The sequence below is a fragment of the Alligator mississippiensis genome, chromosome 3, assembly GCF_030867095.1.
Source record: "Alligator mississippiensis isolate rAllMis1 chromosome 3, rAllMis1, whole genome shotgun sequence".
Classification (NCBI taxonomy): Eukaryota; Metazoa; Chordata; order Crocodylia; family Alligatoridae; genus Alligator; species Alligator mississippiensis.
In genome coordinates, this window is record NC_081826.1 from 2,342,593 (window position 1) to 2,361,976 (window position 19,384).

A 19,384-nucleotide genomic window follows, 5' to 3' on the forward strand; every position below is an offset into this window, starting at 1 on the left:
AAAGACCAAATAAAAGCAACAAAGGGAAGATAATAACAGCCTGTGAGCACTCGGGAAGGAGGGGAAGTACTGATTATAATCATATGGAGCTAACTGGGAGGAATAAGATGGACTCAAGGAAGGGAAGCGCAGACCGAGGGTGGCAGGCTGTTTGCATCACTGACAACTCACAATATGATCATGACTCTCACAATATTTAGTGTTGCCTTTACAGCCCTGGCTCCTGCAGACATGCATTTACATGAGCATCCCAACTTTGCCCTTTTAAAAACGGGAGCATCTGCCCTCCCTTGTGCTTGTATAGAAAAATAAGAACCATGTGAACCATGTGCCCCCGTGAAAAACTGTGAACCATGTGCCCCTGAAAGGCTTGGACCCAGGGATAAGGAAAATTATATTTAAAAAGTCCTGACTTTTTAATTTTGAAAACAGCTCATCTCTCTCCAATGCAAGACATGCTTGGCTGTGAAACGGTCTCTCCAGGGAAGCACCATCACCTGCATCTTTTCACCCAGGACAAAGTCTTGGGACCAGACCGTAGGGAGCCATCCCGCTAAGGGCAAGGGGAATGAACTCAAATCGAACTTGTGCACCGTGCACCGCCCTGCCAACGAAGCCAGTGTACACACAACCTGCCAACATGAAACCACCAAGGCACGGAAATAGAAAGTCAAGCCACCTAAAAGTACACAAACACGGGCACGAATTCCCAAATTGCAGAGCAGCTCACACCACCCACCACCTGTTGCAACCCCAGCCCTCCCCCTGTGTAGGGGAGAGGGGAAAGTTCGGGGAAGGGAGCACGGGGAAGCTGAAGGAGAGAGTCACGGATGCAAAGTTTCTGATTAAATGTTGGGCACAGTCAGGTGGAGAGAGGGTCTTGAGGAGCTGCTGTAATAAAAATAATGACAACACATAAGGAGGCAACCTGTGGCTGAAGGGAAAGCTGGAGCTGTCTCCTTTCTGGACTCCGAGCGGTGTCCGTGCACAGCGCAACACCGTTCGCGGTTTCCTGCAAACCAACATCTGCATTGGATTTGGGGCGGTCATGTCAGAACGATGTCTCCAACCCCCCCACTGCATTGTCCCGAGGGCCCCAGCTATTAAAACATTCAGGAATCCAATTCCAGTTGTAAACATCCCTTTTCTCTGCTAATGGGAAACGATCGTGCAGGACATTACAAAGAGCGCTTTAAATATATATGTGGCGTGGCTTACATCGATGCACGCGCTGTGGGACCAGCCCTGGTAAAGGGCCTGGCCTGCTGCTTTTATCTACATTAAAAGAACCAAGAAGTTCCCTTGATCCATTAGGAGAAAACCTCAGTGCAAAGCAGTCAGTGGTAATTGCTCTGCCTGGAAGCCTTTTGCCCCCGGGCACGGCCGTGCATCTCTGGGGGCAATACAAAGAGATTCATGGCCACGGCCCCCCTCCCACTGAGTGAAAATGGAGAAGCCAGCAAGGAAACGGCTGAGACCTCACTTTGGAGTGGGAGGCACGCAAGGCACATGCCGCACATCCCCTTGGCGAGAGTATGCTTAAAAAAAATAAAATTAAAAATCCCCCCACCCCCAAATTTCCTCCTGGTGCAGTGGAATTAAAACACATCGCTAGCTTTATTTCTCCAAATGCCCCTATTTATAGCTCTCAAAAGCTAGCGGGCATGCAAGTGCCAGTAATAATTAGCAACCCTAGCAGCTAACAAGAAGAAAGCTTATTAAATGCTTTCTGAAAACGCGAGCCCACGAAACCCACCGACTTCTCCTTTTCTCTCCTAGCAGCCGTGTGCTGAACCAACCCCAGCAGGCCCATTAAGCATTACCTTCTCCGACTGCATTCCCGCTGGCTCTTCTTCAAGAAAATCTTAGCAAGCGTAGGCCCAACGTTGTGGTTTCATGTTTAAAAAAATAATAATAATTGTGGCTAACAAAACCATTTGACCAGGTTGGAATGAAAGGGCTGAAAGGCAGGCACAAAGCAGCCTCCCACACATCATGGGGCTGGCTCCCAACCACCTGGTTCAAGGCAGTATGGTCATGTTCATACCCAAGCTAATATATCCTGCCCTTAAGAAGGGCTAATTAACCCCAGCAGAGTCACGGGAATGGCTGTGCGGCTTCTGGTCTCCGGGCTGGCTCTGAAGTCTCGACGTGGCACTGCTAAATGTGTTCAGTAAAAGACAGGATATTTTTAAGGATTTAAACTCTTCCCTGGAGTATCAATGCAACCTGAAAATAAAACTGGCCAGAAACAAAAGGGAAATAGCCCCGTTTATGTTCATGCCAATAAACAGCAGTAATAGTTAAAGAAAGAAAAAAAAGCAATGTAGATGCCTTAATGCTCTAACCCACCGGCTCTGCAGGTTTTCTCATTCCCTAGGTCAATTGTGTAAGGAGAGATCCTCTCGCAGCGCCCGCTTCTTTCCCCACACCCCCATTTTCCAGGGCTCGGTTCACCCTCAGGACCTCCCGTGCAGGCTCCACAGAGCACGGCCGGCGAACGATGGCTCTAAAAATATTATAAGGCAGGGGGGAAATTAGCTCAAATGGAGGATTTTCATCCTCGCTGTGTTGTGTCATCCAAACCAGCTTTTTCGAGATGTTCTCCCCCACATCTCACAAGATAGTTTCCAAGCAGAGATTCTCCACAGCCCTATTTTTAGACAGGATTTTACTATTTTTCCCTCTGTTCAGCTCAGAAAAAAAAAAATCCCCTGCTCCAATGCATTTCATTTTACCCCCACTCCAAAAGTCCCTGCTCCAAGCCTTCGTGTGGTGGGATCTACCCCTGGCTGATGCTCTCTCACTGATGTGTTATTCCCTGCCCGTCTTGATCTCTTTTTTAATGATAGGGGGATTATTTTTTGCTGCCTCAGGGAATTCCCTTGGATTTTTCCACCCCTCGGGATTTTCTTTCCAAAGCCCGGTGCCTCTAGGTGGGTTGGGACTGCACAGGAGTTGAGATCTAGTTCTGCCCTTGTCCTTATAAAAGGGGAGCTCCCGTCCTTCATGTCCCCAGGGCTGGGAAAAATCAAGGCCCTCTTCACTGACAGGAGGGGATTAGTGATGGCCGAGTACTGGGATGGAAGCAGTAGTAGTCCCTGTGCAGGTAGCATTGGGGCAGGAGCCTACGATGGACTAGAGCACTGGGAGGCTGAGGTAGGAAGAAGCTGGGAGTTGCCTGGGTAGAGCTCATTGGGGACTAGGGTGACCACCAGTCCCTAAGTGGGCAGGATGGTACTGGAATAGGAACAGCAAGTCCCGGTCCCAGGCCGCATGGCCCCAGGACAGCATTTGTGCTGTATTCGCAGCATTGGGCAGGGATCTGGGTTTGGGAAATGGCAGGTTTCCCTTCGCACACTGCTTAGAGCTGCTAGGAGTGGGATGCAGGGGGTGTCATATGCATGTGCACGCCTGCATACATGCATATAGCCGGGAATACAGCCAGGTAGTGTGGAGAGCAGCTCCCTGCAGGTAAGTTTATGGGGAGGGAGGGAGTATAGGAGGGGATGGGGAAGACTGAGGCTCCCATGGTGAGGGAGGGAGTGTGGCAGGGGCTGGGGGGTGCCACCCAGCCAGGGGGGTGCATGGAGCTTGGCCTGGGGCAGGATGGAGCCACGGGCGGCTCGTCTAAGGGGTGGAGGGGGGTAGTGGGGGCAGCTTCCCACATCTGTTTGCGCTCCTGGGGGGTATGAGGGGGCATGTGCCCCCCCAGATTTGTGAGGGGGTGGGAAGGAAAGGTGTGCATGTATCCTGCCTTTCCATTTTGGAAAGGTAGTCACCCTAGCTGGGACAGGGATGGAGAAGGGGACTGGGAGCTCAACAAACTAGCAAGCAGAGAAAAGAGAAGGACAGAGGGGTTGGCTGCTCCTCCACATGGGACGGGGTGGAGGCTCCCTTGTATGGGGCCACTGGGAGGCAGGGGGCAAGCATGGGACAGGATGGGGCTCCCTTGTATGGGGCCATTGGGAGGCGGGGGGCAAGCACACCAGTGACTGAGGAGAGAAGGCTGATGAGCTCCCTGACCGTGTGTCAAAGCACTACTGAGGGCAGCGGAGAAGGCCAGCAGGGTCCTGGAGCAGGCATGGGGGCCTCTCGTATCCAGCCCATTTGGGATCAGTCCTGTGACTAAGTATCTGGCCCATAAACTTGTGCAGCAAGCAGCTTGCATCCCTTGTATGTACCAAAGCCGGAACATGGGTCGAAAAATACGGACTCTGGTCTCAGAGCTTATCCCGTGGTTCCTGGCTGAGGTGGAGTGCTTGTACACCACAGGAGCATGCTGGAAAACCCTCCAAGATGATAGCAAAAGGTTGATACAGAGGGAACGGCCTAACAGCTAATTTCCTTGTTGGTTTAGCTCCCTCACATCAACAGCTGCTGCATGGGAAAGAGTTTATGGTGCCTCTTGACTATTTATTGCGTTTGCTCTGTTTAAAGGCATACCCTCAGACTGGACCTCTTTTTAATGTGCTAGCTTAAAAATAGGCTTGCTTTAAAAAGTAGACCTGAAAGTTAAAAATATAGCACAGGAAGGGATTTTTTTCTCCATGCCAGTTCCTTTCTAGGGTGGGCTGAGACAGGGCCCCCATTCATTTCTATGTGCAGTGTTGCCTTCCTCCATACAGGGCATGTCTATGTGAGACGCTAACTGCACAGTAGCCTAATTACACTGTGCAGTAGCACGCTGGGCAAAAACTGCGTGAATATGTTACTGCACAATAGTATCAGGCTACTGCACATCACTAAAAACCTGTGCGCCGGTGCAACTACACAGTAGCACGAATTGCTGTGCATTGATTTAGTACTGGGTTATCCAAGTACTAAATTTAATGTGCAGTAACTATGGTGCTTTAATGAACATGTAGACGCACTCACAGGTCTGTACCTGTGTGGTTCTGTTCCCTTTTTATTAGTATTGTATTTCCACGTGCAGGTTTCCTGTGGCTGCAGCAGGCACCTCCTTGGAGAGCCAGGGAAGATCCTGCGGCCTGCTCAGAGCATCGGCGCAGTGTGGTCAGATGCTCAAAGGGATTAATTGCAAGAGTAGAAAGGGCAACATTTCTCAGATGGATGGCAAATGTAACCCTGCAAGAAACCCTGCCTGGGTCTGGCTCTTTGTTCAGCCACGTTCCCCACTGCGACTATTTCTATTTGCAAAGAGATTAGGTTCGTCTTTAATTGTGGCATATCCGCTTATAAAGCCAAAAGGTACCTCTATGATTAACAGCGTGACTGACCTCCTGCCCATGCTAAATGCACGAGCCCTAACTTTTGCAGCAAAGCATGTATGGGTCAAAGCAGAACCAGTTACCAACCCCTTCACTAGGCTGGAGTTAGTGGGGATATCTCACTTCCAAGCTCCCAGCAGGCCTGATCCTGCTTAGCTTGTGAACCCCATAGGAAATGGCAAAGTCATAATATTCTGGACTACTTGCCATCTACATTGCCTCCTGACTAATGGCTGAAGTTTGAAGCCGCCCTACATGTGGACATAAGATGCATTTATATTACAAGCAGCAGCATGAGTTCAGCGTTGGTTAACAAACCATGTAATTAGTCTCCAAGAGCACCGGGGCTTCCCTTTAAGAAGCGCCTCGTGTATCTATACACAGCACTTCTTTGCCTGCTTATCCAGTTAATAGATTCATCATGGTGGCTTTACAAGATGCCTCATTAATTCCTTTTCAAGTTGATAACTTTATTGATGGTGGATTTAATACGGCTAGGGCAGTGGGGCTGCGTGGGGGAAGGAGGTCTTGACAGCATCCGCAACAAAGCAAACAGCATTGAAATAGCCCTGGCTGTTGAAGCAGGAAGCCGGATCAGCTTGACAACTGGTGAATTGAACTTTCCGAAGCTTAAATGTAAGCTGCACACAACAGCGAGCCAGGGGGACCAGCGAAACAGGCACGATAGGGGGATTTTGAACCCTAATCCCTTTCTGTATAGCAGCGGCCTGAGAACAGCCCTGCTTTGTTTTCAGCCGCATGCTTGGCCTCAAAGGCATGGAGTAGGGCTCAATGCAATGGGCGGTCAACAAGGCCTGGACCTGTGCGGCTCTGTTCACTTTCGATAATTATTTGAAGGGGTCCTGGTTATACCGAGTCACTTGGCTTCAGCCGAGGAGAAGTGGGAGGTGGAGAAGCGGACCCAAAGGTCATGGTTAGACGGATAGCTCGTGCCACGACCCTGAGCCGCTCTGCTGAGACTCTTGGCTGCGACTCCCTTATTGCAGCACTCTTCACAGCTGATATTCCCTATGCTCTACGACAGCAGTTTGGGACCTTTTTTCACCCTTTTTGGTGGTGACAGAAGAAAGCTGTACCAAACCGGGGAGGGCACTGATGCCCACGGCTCCTGCCAAGTGGGAGCCGAGACAGAGCTACAAGCCCCCGACACACTCAGGGCAGTCAGCGTTTGCACACGCAGGTAATAACACCTGACTCCTTTCATCTACTTCACAAGTATTCATTAAGTCAAATAACTCCCTTGGGATCGCCATCTCTCTCAAGAGCGCAGAGAATCATAGGAGCATAGAAAAGTAGCTCTCTGAAGGTCTCATCTAGTCCAGCCCCTTGCTCCAGGCAGGATCGGCCTGGTCTGAACCATCCCAGACACGTGTTTGTCTAACCTGCTCTTAAAAAACATCCAAGATGGCGATTCCACGTCCTGTCTAGGGACTCTCTTCCAGTGCTTGAACCAGCCTCGCAGTGAGAAAGTTGATCCTAATTTCCAATCTGACGTTCTTCCTAATCGCCAACCTAAATTTCCCTTGCTGCAATTTGAGACCGTTGCTCTTTACCCTGTCCCCTGCGGCCACAAGAAACTAGTCCACCTCCATCTGGTGCTTAACCACTCTTGCGGTATTTACACACGTATTATCAAATCCGCCCTCGAGTCTCCTCTTCTCCAGACTACGCGATCTGATTTCTTCCAGCTTTTCCTTCTAAACCAGACTTCTAATCATAGGTGAAATCTTCCCTTTCCTTTGGGGGTAATCTACTTGGATGTCCACATGCCACAGAAATGCTTTCAGGGCCAAGAAAACATCATTATGCCAGAGGAAACTGTTTCAAGCATTCAACCTGCCGATGATACCAACTCAGACTGGGTGCGTCTACACGTGCGCTTTAATGCGCATTAGCCTATATTTTAATGCACGTTAAAGCGCCACAAAACCATGCGTTTTAGCTAATGCACATTAAAATAGGCTAATGCACATTTGGAGGTACCTCACAATGGAGGTACTAGATTTAATGTGCATTACTTAAAGTGCATTAATGATTGTGCCTCCAGAGAAGCAGGCATTTCCCTTCCCAGACCAGGAAAACCGAGGCAGAGAGAGAATAAATCACCTACCCGCTGTTCACCCCCGAGTCGGTGACAGAGCTGGGCACAAAACCCAGGCCCCCAGGGGCTGTCCTTTGCTCTCACCCCTCTACAAAGTGCCCACAGGAAAGCAAGCAAGGAACCAGACAGAGGCATCTCTTCCCTGTGCGTGTGTTCGGTAGCTCCCCTCCGCAGGAGCACGTGATGGGGAACCGGGAGAGGTCACCAGGTGTTAAGCTCAGCCATGGTTGATAGTTCCCAGAGTTTTTAAGACTAGATAAGACAAACCCTTGCTTAGGATGGTTTAGACCAGGACAATCTTGCCTTGAGCAGGGGTGCGGACTGGAAGTGACCTTGTGAGGTCCCTGCTACTCTCGCTTTCCTGATTGTCTGATGTGCCCAGGAAGGTCGCACAGGCCTGTTGGCTGTTTGTGGACCAGGCACCTGGAATAAGGGCAAGTTTGCACTTCATCTACTGCAAACGGCTGGCTGAAGCCTGTGCTGCAGAGGGGGTTTGCCAAATCCTCTTCAGAACAGCAACCGAGTGCTTCAAAGAGGCTTTTGCTGTCACTTCAGCCACGGGACACAGGGGTTTTATGGCAATCTAGAGCTGCTGATACTAGAAATCACTGCTTTCATGCTAGAGCCCTCACACTGCTGATTAAGTTTGAGCACCTCTCCCCCAAGGTATGGTTAGCTCGTCATCAGGAGAAAGGAGTGTGGGTGTCTCAGGCAAGGTGGTGAGGGAAGTGGAGGGCTGGGACTCTGGATGACTTGCGTGCCAAGCCTGACGTTGCCACTGATCCACTGGGCAAGTCTCTTATGCTCAGCGTACAGTGCAGATCAGATACCAAAGCACATCCCTGGAGGGTCGTGAGGACTGGTCCTGACATGTTCTGGGCCGCTCGGGGGGAAGGCAGTGCCAGAGGCAGGTGAAGCACCGATACCGCAGCAAGGCGAATGGAGCAGGTGCTGGTTCCAGTAACCTGGCTCAGTCTCAGTGCTATGACACAATGGCAAATCCATCTCCCCCGGCTGGGCAGCCAGGGCATCCATTTGGGTCACGTGGAGAGCACCCTTCTCTAGAATAAATCTCAGGGACAAAGAAGGATTCTTAACTGATTGGGAAAAGAGTGGGGCAGGTTCAAAAGTGGGAGCGGAGCAATTCCCAAATCACTGCGGGAATCAGAGAACTGGCATGGACCCAGCTCAGTTTCTCCCAAGGTTAGGGTTTAATCTGGCACGTTTCTCTGAAGCTGCATTGTGCCACCTAATGTTAAGTCTTAATGTATCCGAAACGCATCAGTGCATTCACTCCGGCTCTCCAGCAAGCACCCTTGCACACTTGCACATTGCACCCCTATGTTAATCCCAAGCTCCACCGTCCCATCTTTGCAAACATACCCAAGACTGGGACTGACAAGCACAAGCATTTAACCACGATGGGTCAGGTTTGTTAAATCCTGGGATTTTAACAAATAAATGGCAGGTTGCATTCATTTGCCCCTCGGCTTTGGAGCTGATGGGGGTTCTGCTTCACCAGGATAGCTAAAACTGTCCCCTTCTAAAGAAAAAAAAATCTGAAAGCGGAGAGTGCTGTGAAAGCATGTACATGATTGCAGGAGCTGTAGCATCAAGAAAAATTATAAATGTCATGATACTGGTGACAAAAATGACCAGAGCAGTCTCTGCTCCAATCCATGCTTTCCTTCCTCTTCCACAGATCCCCAGAGTCATTGCTATGCACTCACAAGCAGCCATTCAGCATCAATTTACACCTACTCCAAAATGCAGCGTCAGCCTGTACATAATGAAATACATCCACACACCAGCACACGCTCAGACACCTTGGCTGTCCCTAGGCGTACACCTACATAAATACATGTGTATGCACACACCCCTCCCATACACACAGCACCATCTCCAGACAGGTTAGAAATAATGTGACCCTAAAACAATCGTCTTGCCAACTAACACTGAAATGAAACAGAGATGACTTAGAAACACACCATAGAGATGGTTTCTCCATGAACTTCTATAAGCCTCCTTATAAACACGTACTGAAAAATGTGGGTCCTATCGTCTGTGCACTGATGATGATCTTATGTGTGCCACCTCCTATATAAGAGGATCCCAAATTGCTTTAAAAGCAGAGTATCTGGGAATTAGTTTACACACCTAGGAAACAGAGTCACCTCTGGGTGGTAATACAATGGCGGGTTAGCAACACCGCACAACCGTTGCCTGCCCCCTTGGAAAAATGGGAGGAATTAGGCCAACACACTGGTGTGTGATATCAGATGAAACAGTCAAGATTAAAGCTAGCAAAATCAATTCCAGGAGAGTTGGTCTCTTCAGCTGTGCTTATACAACACCCAGGACAACATGACTGATCCTGAGCAAGAACATAATTATAACAGTGACGGTTCATATTACATGTGCATTAATGCACTTTAGTTAATGTGCATTAAATGCATATTAAATCTAGTACCTCCAGTATGAGGTATTAAGAAAATGTGCATTAACTAAAAAGGACGGTTTTTAGTAACACTTTGATGCGCATTAGCCTATTTTCATACACCCGAACTAAAAAGTACATTTTTAGTAATGCTTTAATGCGCATTAAAATAGGCTAATGCACATATATATACCTCATGTGCCCAGTGAGATATAAGACCTTTTGGATAAGCAAACCAGAATACAGAGAATTCCCTGGAGGGGAAGAAGAAAAGGGTGGGCTGAAATCAGCAGGAAGTTGTCATTCCCAAGGGTTTATAAACTATTGAAATCCCCACCTGTTTCGTCACCCGCATTCAGAAATTCAGCGCAACATTTGAGCTTCCTGGACAGGCAAAGTGGTTGGGTGATCAGAGCAAAACTCTGCTTCCCAAAAGCTCCTGATTTCTACTCCCAGCTCTGCCACGGACGTCCCAGGTGAATCACACAGGCCTCTATTTTGAGAGCCCAACCTCAGACATGCCAGACCTGTTTTCTAGAAGGGCCAGGCACTGGAAGCCCCCAGCAATTTTATGTGGGATTTCTGGTCCTCTGCAACACTGAATATAAACCTCTCAGGCTCAAATCCTGTCCTCACTGAAATCGAGCACTAAACGCCCAAGACGGAGCCAAGAGTCCACTCCATCAAGGTGGGAACTGCATAGTGGTTGGCACTTTTGAAAGGTGAAGGCTAAATTCTGGCTGTATATCCATGTCTGGGCTTAACCATAGCAAACTCGGCTTCACAGTGCTTAACAATGGAAGGGAGGTCAAACTGGTTTGGCCCCTTGGGCTGGATCTGGACTTTGGGGCTGGCTGTGGGCTGGATCCAGAATGTGGAAGTCCTCATAGACCAGATCTGGACCCATCTCATGCAGCAGGGCAAGTCATGTCAAGGACCTAGGGGTGTTAATGCAACTGCTTTTCACCTCTTGCTGCCAAAGCAGGTCCTTGATGGGGCTCAGCACCCTGAGTTTCAGATCCCCACTCAAGCTGCCCCCTGAGCTCCCAGCCCCTCTCGGAGCCAAATACTGCAGCTTTGTGAGCCATGTATACGACACCCCTGTTGTGCCTGGCTTGTGCAGTGCCTGGGGATGGAAAGTGCTGTCGCTCTGCAAAGCATTGCATCATTTTGCAAATATGCAGCTGAAAGGCAGTGCCAGGGGCATAGCTAGCAACTGCGGCACCCCAGGCAGGGGCAAGGGCAGGGGCAGGGTGCACCAGGCACTGGAGGGTGCTTGTACATGTTACGCATTGCTTATATACATGCCACGAAATGGCGAGTTTTACTAGACCCTGTCTGCAGCATGGGCTTCCCCCAACCAGCCATCCTACAGCCTCCCTCGAAATCCGCGCCTGGAGCTGGTGCCCCATTCGCCCACCCTAGTTACACTACCAGACAGCACTACTCTGAAAAGGCACCCGTCTGTATTCATCCTCTCTCAATGCCTCCACAACAGGTTGTATTTATTTACAAGCAAAGCCAAAAAGGTTTTACTATAAGCATCGACCCTAGATCTGAGAGTTCGGCCAGGTTCTTTGTGGTCCGTGCATTGCTGCCAGTAATAACGACTCGATAAACTCGCTCTCTCTGCACACCTGTGCATTTCCATGCTATAATCCGGAGCCGGCTCGGAAAGCAACGTGCACGCGCAGGTGGCCTGGGCAATGGCAGTGGATTCAGTGTCATGTTGATGAGGTACAAACCGCATCAGACCCCATCTCCTCCCAGAGCTGAGATGGCTCTATGGGGCGGAAAGGACTACAAGCTGCTTTTGGTTTAGGCACTACAACAAGCAGCTCCATCCTTCGTAATGCAGGAGGAGCAGCACTGCTGAGTAAGAAGGGCCATTCGCATAGTCACCTCCCAGGGCACGGATGCGCTCAAAGGGGAGCGCACCCACTGTGGAGCTACCCACGCACCGTGGGTTTTGCACTCTTTCCACCCGGCACGTGCTGGTTTCCTGCGTATGATCAAGGCGGCTGCCCATGGTTACAAAGGAGGGGATGGGATCAGCCATTTAGAACATGACAAAGGGGAAATAACCTTTGACAAATCAGGCCCTGAGCAACCGAGATGGATAAACAGATCGGCATGCTTTTCAGAGTAGCACAAGTGATGAGACCGAATGCCCCCACCCCACGCTGAATAGCCCGGGAACGAAAGGGAAGGGAGGGCGGAAGGGACCAGCAAGGAGAAAGCTGGACGGCAGGAAGGGTGGGTTACAGCAAGCAAAGGGCACAACAGGAGTGATGCAGGAAAACACCGCACATTCGCCCTTGTGAACTCCACTCCCCTTGGCAGGACTGCCGCCGGAACGGACCCGACGCCTGGTGCAATCAGAAAGGAAGGGATAAATGAGAGCGCAAGGAGCTGCCAAGGGAAAGAAAGGGACTGAGCCGGTGACTGGCTGCGAGGAGCGTGATAACGGCGTGGGGACCATGGGGAACGTCGTGGGTATAATGGCAGGAGCTGAGACCCCGCAGCTGGAGAAGCTGACCACAGACAGTCAGAGAGGATCGACTGGGGACCTCCAAGGGGAAAACCCAGGCCCAGGCTGGCAGTAAGATTGCTGCTGACTCAGTAGGTGATGTTCCTACCCAGTATAAACCAGTGCTAGGAGGCCTAGTGCTGCTGGAGGCATCCTCTTCGGGATGCTATCACATACCCTCATGCCTGCCCCAGATCTCCTGCGCTCACAGTCTGGGAGGGTCATCAACCCAGGCCAAACCCCAACACCAGGCACCCCATTCCTCTGACCCAGCATCCACCCAGCTGGGCAAATGCTGCATCCATCCCCGCTGGCTGCAGCGAGCTATGGAGCAGCCCCCACGCTCCGGCTCAGCGCCGGTTGCTGACTAGCCATTAGCAAACTGACCCCTGCAAATCCAGCGGGTCCCATCAGTGAAGCTCGTGATGTCCTCCGCATCCCCGGTGCGATGGAAATGCAAGGTCATTGCCATGCAACCACCCCGATTATTACCGCTAAGGCAGAGTGCTGAAATAGTGCTGCTTGGAGCTTTATTAATGCTATGTACAGAGCCCCCACAACACCTCTGTGCGGCGGGGGAGTTGACAGAGGTGCGCCCCAAGCTGCACAGCCATACTGGGGCGGGGGAAAGGGAGGATTGAACCCACTAGGTCCTGCTGCATTTGACTGGGGTTTCACTGGGATCTTGCCAAGCCCCGCTTCCCTACAGATAGTTATTTTCTGGATTTGCAAAGCACGGCGCATATACTCACTGTCCCCTTCCACCTTCTCCGGGGTCCGGCTCCAGATGATCTGCCTGGTCTCCAGCCTGACCTGAAATGTCCTGCGCTCCGGCCTCTGTGACTTTTTCTGGTAGAACAAGGTCAGCACGGTGCCAATCTCCAAGCACCTGAGGATCCTCCCCATATCCCCAGCCTCCATCCTGGAGTCCTCCAGAAACCCATTGACGCTGTTCAGCCTGGACACGGACATCTTCACTGCGTGGCCATTGCCTGGTGGAATTGCAGAGCCGGATCCGTGTCACACGCCGAAGACAAGAGCCCGGGAGACCCAATGCACCTTGCTCTTCTCAGCTCCTCTCCCCTGAATCACCTGAAGCAAGGGCTTGCTCTGCTGCAGCTCCTGGGGCTGGCTTGCTCTCCGATGCACCGCAGATGCTGCAAAGAGCCAGGACTCTCCTCTGGAAGGGGAAGGGAGAGAGGAAGGGGTGGGACTGACGGACCCTGCAACCTCTCCCTCTTGTCTCCAGCTCAGGAAGAGGATAGCAGTCAGCACACTGAGCCTTCCCCGCTATCACACAGCTGCAGCAGTGACAGGGGCAGGCAGACAGGTAGGTTTGATGGCTGCTTTTCAAATCAGAGCAACAGAAAAACCACCCATCCAGCGCCGGTCCAGGGAGACTGACATCGCCGCAGTCCTGTCACCCCCGGGAGGTGCAGCTGCTGGTGCTGGGGTGGAGAAAAGCCCTCCTGGCAGGACTTGGCCAAGCTTGGCAGCTGTGCAAGAGGAGGAGGAAAGCACTTCAGATGGTGCAGAAGCTTCCCACCCAGATCTGGAGGACCCCTGGTTCAGCCAAAATAGGTGTGGGAGGTGGGAGCTGGTGTGCAGGGAGGACAGGGCATCTCTGCTGGCTTGTCTTGCAGGTTTAGGGCTGGGGAGACCCCCAGAAGGGGCATGTGGGGCTCTCTGTACTCCAGATAGGCAGCCTGGTGCTGGTGGCTTCCCTTTCCTCCTGCAGATCCTGCACCGAGAGCCTTGGTGCGAATTCCTGAGAGCGGCTCCTTCTGCTTCTGCTGGGGGAGCAGGATGAGCGGGGGGCGATCCCCCCTCTTCTCTCTCCCTCCGTCTGCTGCTTAATTTCTGGCTGCTGAAATGGACGCCCAGAGGAAACTGCAATCACACATGGCCGGAAAGAGATCAGAAAGGAATTAAAAAAAAAAAATTGCAGGATCTTGGAGAAAGAAAAATAGGACGAGAGGAAGAAAAGGCAGTGGAGAGTGACATCTACAGGCAGAAAACACCAGCCGGGCTCTGCAGGCACCGACTGGGAACCAGCACGGACTGGGAACCAGCACGGGGCACGCTGCTGTCCATGGGCCTGCTTCCATCTGGGGGCAGGGGGCTGTGTAGGGGTCACCATGGCAGGGCGGGGGGTGCCGCTGGATTTCATCTCCAAAGGCACAGCGGACTCATCTACACATGCACTTTAATGCGCATTAGCCTATTTTAATGTGCATTAAAGCATCACTAGAAAACCCTGTGGTCTTTGGTTAATGCACATTAAATTAGGTTCATGTGCATTAAAGCATCACTAAGGGCATTTCTGCACATGGTCTGGGAAGCGTGGGGGGGTGCTTTAATTAGTGAGCCATGCTAATTAAAAGTGCCCAAGTGTCACATGTATCAGCATCCCCTGCACTGAAAAATAGTGGTGAGGTGCTCTGAACTAAAGCACATTGAACAAGATTTAGTTCAAAGTGCCCCACCACTATTTTTCAGTGCGAGGACACCGATACATGTGATGCTAAAGTCTGCTGGAGCACATTAATTTCCGAGCTCCAGCAGACTCAATTAATTAATTAATTGAGTCTGCTCCAATGAGCTGGATTTCCAGCACACCAGAGCCAGCTCCTTGCACATGTATAGGGCCCCTAAAAACCGTGCTCTTTAGTTAATGCGCATTACAGTAGACTAATGGGCATTTTCCTAGTATCTCACAATGGAGGTACTAGATTTAATGCACATTAACTAAGGCATGTTCAAGTACGTATAGACATGCCCAGTGAGATGCAGTCACACATGCACTGAGTGCATAACACTAAGTAAAGCACTTGAACAAGCTACCCACAGAGGCGGTGGAGTCTCCATCCTTTGAAGACCCAGGTAGACAAAGCCTTGGCTGGGATGATGGAGTTGGGGCTGGTCCTGCTTGGAGCAGGGGGTTGGACTGGATGTGACCCCCTGAGGTCCCTTCACACCCTTGTTTTCTATCATGTGGGAAATGGACCATAGAGATCAGGCACCAAAGTCCTTCAGTGCTGCCTGATGGGCTAAGCATCAGATGAGTGACAGGAAAGTCTGCCTGCTGAGGTCTTAGCATTGAAACCTAAAGGACTAAGGTCCCCTCTATGCATTACACACCTTACACAATTGACCAGCTAACTGTGCAATTCATTCAGATCTCCTACATGTGCAAATTAACTATCATGCCATATAAAGGTCCATCCAGTGGTAAAGTGAGAGCTGGGAAATGTGCAATAAAGGGCTGCTGGAGCTTGCTATTTGCAGGTGCAGGGGGAGCCTGAGACGGTGTCCTGGCAATAAGGCAGGATAGGATCTGAAGCTGGATGTGTGGATTGTGCATGCTAATCCTATCACACATGTAGAGGGGCCTAAGGGCATAAATGGCACGGCAGGACAGCATGGAAGGGGCTGGAGTCTGGTCGGATTAGAGAGAGGGGGCTACATTCATGAGCCGGCAGCAGGAGTAAAAAGCTTGTTAATGAAGTTCTCTGGTGCCACCTGAGAAGCTGCTAAGCCAGCGGGACCCAGGCTGCTTGCTTCACTCTGACTGCAGCGCGAGCACACAACAGAGCTCAGAAAACATGACAAAATCCACAGGAAGTTGAAGCTACATCTGTGGAAGGAGCATGTAAAGGACCAGCAAGACAGCTGATCCCCTCCTGCCAGCTCCGCTGAGACTATGGTGGAACTAGAGCATTCATTTCCAGGCACCTCATTATCACAAAGCTATTGATTAATTAAAAGAAGAGTAACACTAATGATCTGCCTGGAAAGGTGGTTTTGAACGGCCCCACTAAATGCTTAATCTTGGAGGGTGCTGTGTACCCTCCTGGGAGGCTCTGGGCACCCTGCCCTCCAAAATTGTTAGCACACAAGAGACGCCAGCAGAGCCTGGTGCTAAAGGAGCTAATCCACAGACAGCGTGCTACCCTAGGGCTAGCTTTACTTGCACCGAGGGACTATGTTATTTTCCACTTGCTGTCCAGGGCACGACCGGGACATGGGCAGCTGGGCCCTGACCCTAGAGGGTCATAGATTAATAGAAAATGAGGGTTAAGGGACCTCAGGAGGTCACATCTAGTCCAACCCTCCGCTCAAAGTAGGACCAGCCCCAACTACATCATCTCAGCCAAGGCTTTGTCCACCCGGGTCTTCAAAACCTCCAAGGATGGAGTCCACCACCTCTCTGGGTAAAGTGTTCCAGTGCTTTACTAACTTCCTAGTGGGAAATTTTTTCCTAATATCCAACCTCAACTTCCCTTGCTGCAACTTGAGCCCATTGCTCCTGGTCTTGTCATCTGTCCCCACTGAGAACAGCCCAGCTCCATCCTCTGCAGCCCCTCTGCAGGGAGGTGAAGGCTGCTATGCAATCCCCCTCAGTCTTCTCTTCTGCAGACTCAATCAGCCCAGTTCCCCTGGGTCACAACCCAGGGGATCCAAAATGGACACAGGAAGCAAGTGTCCAGACTAGGGTCAGGGCACCGGAAGCAGGCAGGTTTGGAGGAAAAGGTCTGTAAGGGACTTAGAGATCAGCAACCACCTTGGAGCTGCCAAGGGACCCAGGAGCCGGGAGTGGGTGCACGGATGGAGGTCAGGAATGGGAGGCAGGGACCCAGACTGAACTCACTAGGCAGGGCATGGAGCAGGCAGCTGTAGCTATAAGGGACTGGCATGTGGGTGATCCTTAAACAAAGCTGTAAGCCAAGAGCTGGCCGTCAGAGGACAGGGTCTGGGCTGCTGTGTAGAGCAGAGTGGCCAGAGGGCTGGCAAGGCCATCTGGAGCAGAAGGGGTCAAAGCTGCAGCCTGGAACAAGGGGTCAGTGGCAGCAGGGTAGCCTTACATCTTCCAGGCTACCCAAAGTAGGTATCTAGTAGCCTGCTGGGCACCGAAAGCATGCAGCCACATCCATGTAGGCACCGGGGGACAGCTGGGGGTAATTAAGCCACAAGTAAACAGGCCCAGCTGGGGGTTATTTAACCAGCCTTCTGTGCAGGCTTCTGACACCTGACCTCTCCTGTTTAAGAGGGATGTGTCCAGGAGACACGTAACTATAACCTGCCAGTAAGCTGGGGCTATGGGAATTGGGGCAGAAGGGAAGAGGTTCGGGTGCTTCCGTTTGTGAGACATCCTGCGATTTGTTTCTGAAAGTGTTGAGCACCCGGTGCTCAGCTTGACAGTGGGTGCCAGCAGCATTGCAAGCCTAGCTCCTGTTGCAGTAGGTTGCGAGGGCATGTGGGCCAGTGGCCTTTAAGGAATAAAGTTTGGTTCTGTCACGTGAACCTTGCATTTTGACTCTCTTCTGCCCAGCATTGCTCCAGCGCTGGCCCTCCTGCAGAGGTGCTAGCAGCTGGCTGGGGCTTCTCCGGGTGGGAGATGGGCTCCCAAGGGCTGCTTGGGGCCTTTGGGCAATATAATAGCAATAACCATAATTACTGAGGTTGTAAAAGAAGCTAAATCTCTTTGCTTCTTCCCTTGGAGAATGTAGCAAAGGAGATTGGGAATCTATCATGAGCAAGTTTGGGGTGAAGGCATAAAGTTAGGCTCAGGAGGGGTTAACATGGGTATATGACCTAGATCTCACCCTGATGGACTTTACTGGGGAAGTAAGGGAAATGATCCTGATTTAAAAACCCTGACAAGTCAGTGCTAAAAGAGGGATAAGTTTTGCATGATAAACTGCATCTTCACTCCCAGCTCAACTTGCCTGGAGCAGTTAATGCTGGACAGGACAATGGACTGTGCTGCCTAAGATGGACAGGAAATCTGCTGGGCCTCTTCTGGGGATGGGGCGGACTCATGGCACCTGCCCGGTCTTGACCGTCTCTGCTAACCCAGCACAGCATATCCTAGCCAGGGTGCCCTGTCCACCTGCAGCCACTGCTACCCTCCAAGCCTGGGATACAAGGGCAGTCCAGGGCATCCTTCTGCAGCTGCTTTTGAGAGCTCAGTGTGCAGAAGGCTTGAGACTGTTCACAGGGGAGACCCCCACAGAGGATGCACCGGGTTTGGGGAGAGTCAGTGGGAGTTGATGGGAGGTTAGGGCTGTGATGAGGAAGCCCCTGTCTCCACGGGGTAGGACAGACCCTGTAACCTCCAACTGGCCCCTCGCTGCTCACCGCTTGCACAGAAGGTTGGATATTAGGAAGAATTGTCTCACTAGAAGGGTGGTGAAGCACTGGGACAGGTTACCCAGAGAGGTGGTGGCGTCTCCATCCTTGGAGGTGTTTAAGACCTGCATAGACAAAGCCTTGGCTGGGATGAAGTAGTTGGGGCTGGTCCTGCTTGGAGCAGAGGGTTGCATTAGATGTATCCCTTCAACCTTATTTTTTATGATTCTGCTGACATTGGAAATATATCATAAACCAGGGGCTTGCGGATGGGGTTATTTCCTCTACAGGAAAGGCATCCACCACTACATTCACTTGACACTTTCTTTTTGGTAGCCTCCCTTTGGGGCTGGTCACACAATCTTCCTCACAAATGGGCCTCAGCCTGTTTAATTTTAACCGTTTGTTCTGAAGTCTTTATTGAAAAAACTATCCAAATGCCTGTCAAGAATGACGGGGGGATGGAGCACCAGCACCCACCACCCCACGCCACTGCTGCCTCCCAGGAATGGGGGGCGGTAAGCTTGCACGTGACAGCCACTGCCGCCACCCTCATGCCTGCCACCCACCATCCCGCGTGGGGCCCTGGGCAAACACAGAATTGGAGGCTCCTCGCCCCCAGGGAGCTGGGGGGTGGGGGTGGGGACCCTTTCTCTCCTGGTGCTGGCAGGGGAGGATGGGGGTAGAGGGGTGCATGCTGCCTCTTCCCTGTTTCCTAGCCCCCTGCCCCACTATGGCCAAACACACACACACACAGGTGTGCACACAGATGGGAGCACACTACTCTCACTCACTGTCTGTACATGGACACACAGACACAAACATACTTTCTCTGCCAGAAACACAGACACATGCACGCTCACGTGCATGCGCACACACTAGAGTCCCTGTATCCTGGAGACACACATGTGCATGCACATGTGCAAACACTC

The 19,384-nt window shown here is 51.4% G+C and overlaps 1 protein-coding gene across 1 annotated transcript in view; it reads right to left on the reverse strand.

Moving 5' to 3' along the window:
- The window catches only part of LOC102574067 (1-phosphatidylinositol 4,5-bisphosphate phosphodiesterase gamma-1), a 56,299-nt gene extending 42,082 nt beyond the window's left edge, over positions 1 to 14,217 (reverse strand). Inside the window, exon 1 of the mRNA XM_014600810.3 lies at positions 13,073 to 14,217. Coding sequence (XP_014456296.1) covers positions 13,073 to 13,292 — 220 coding nt within the window. The 5' untranslated portion in view covers positions 13,293 to 14,217. The remainder of the gene's footprint in view (positions 1 to 13,072) is intronic.
- Positions 14,218 to 19,384: the final 5,167 nt, after the last annotated feature.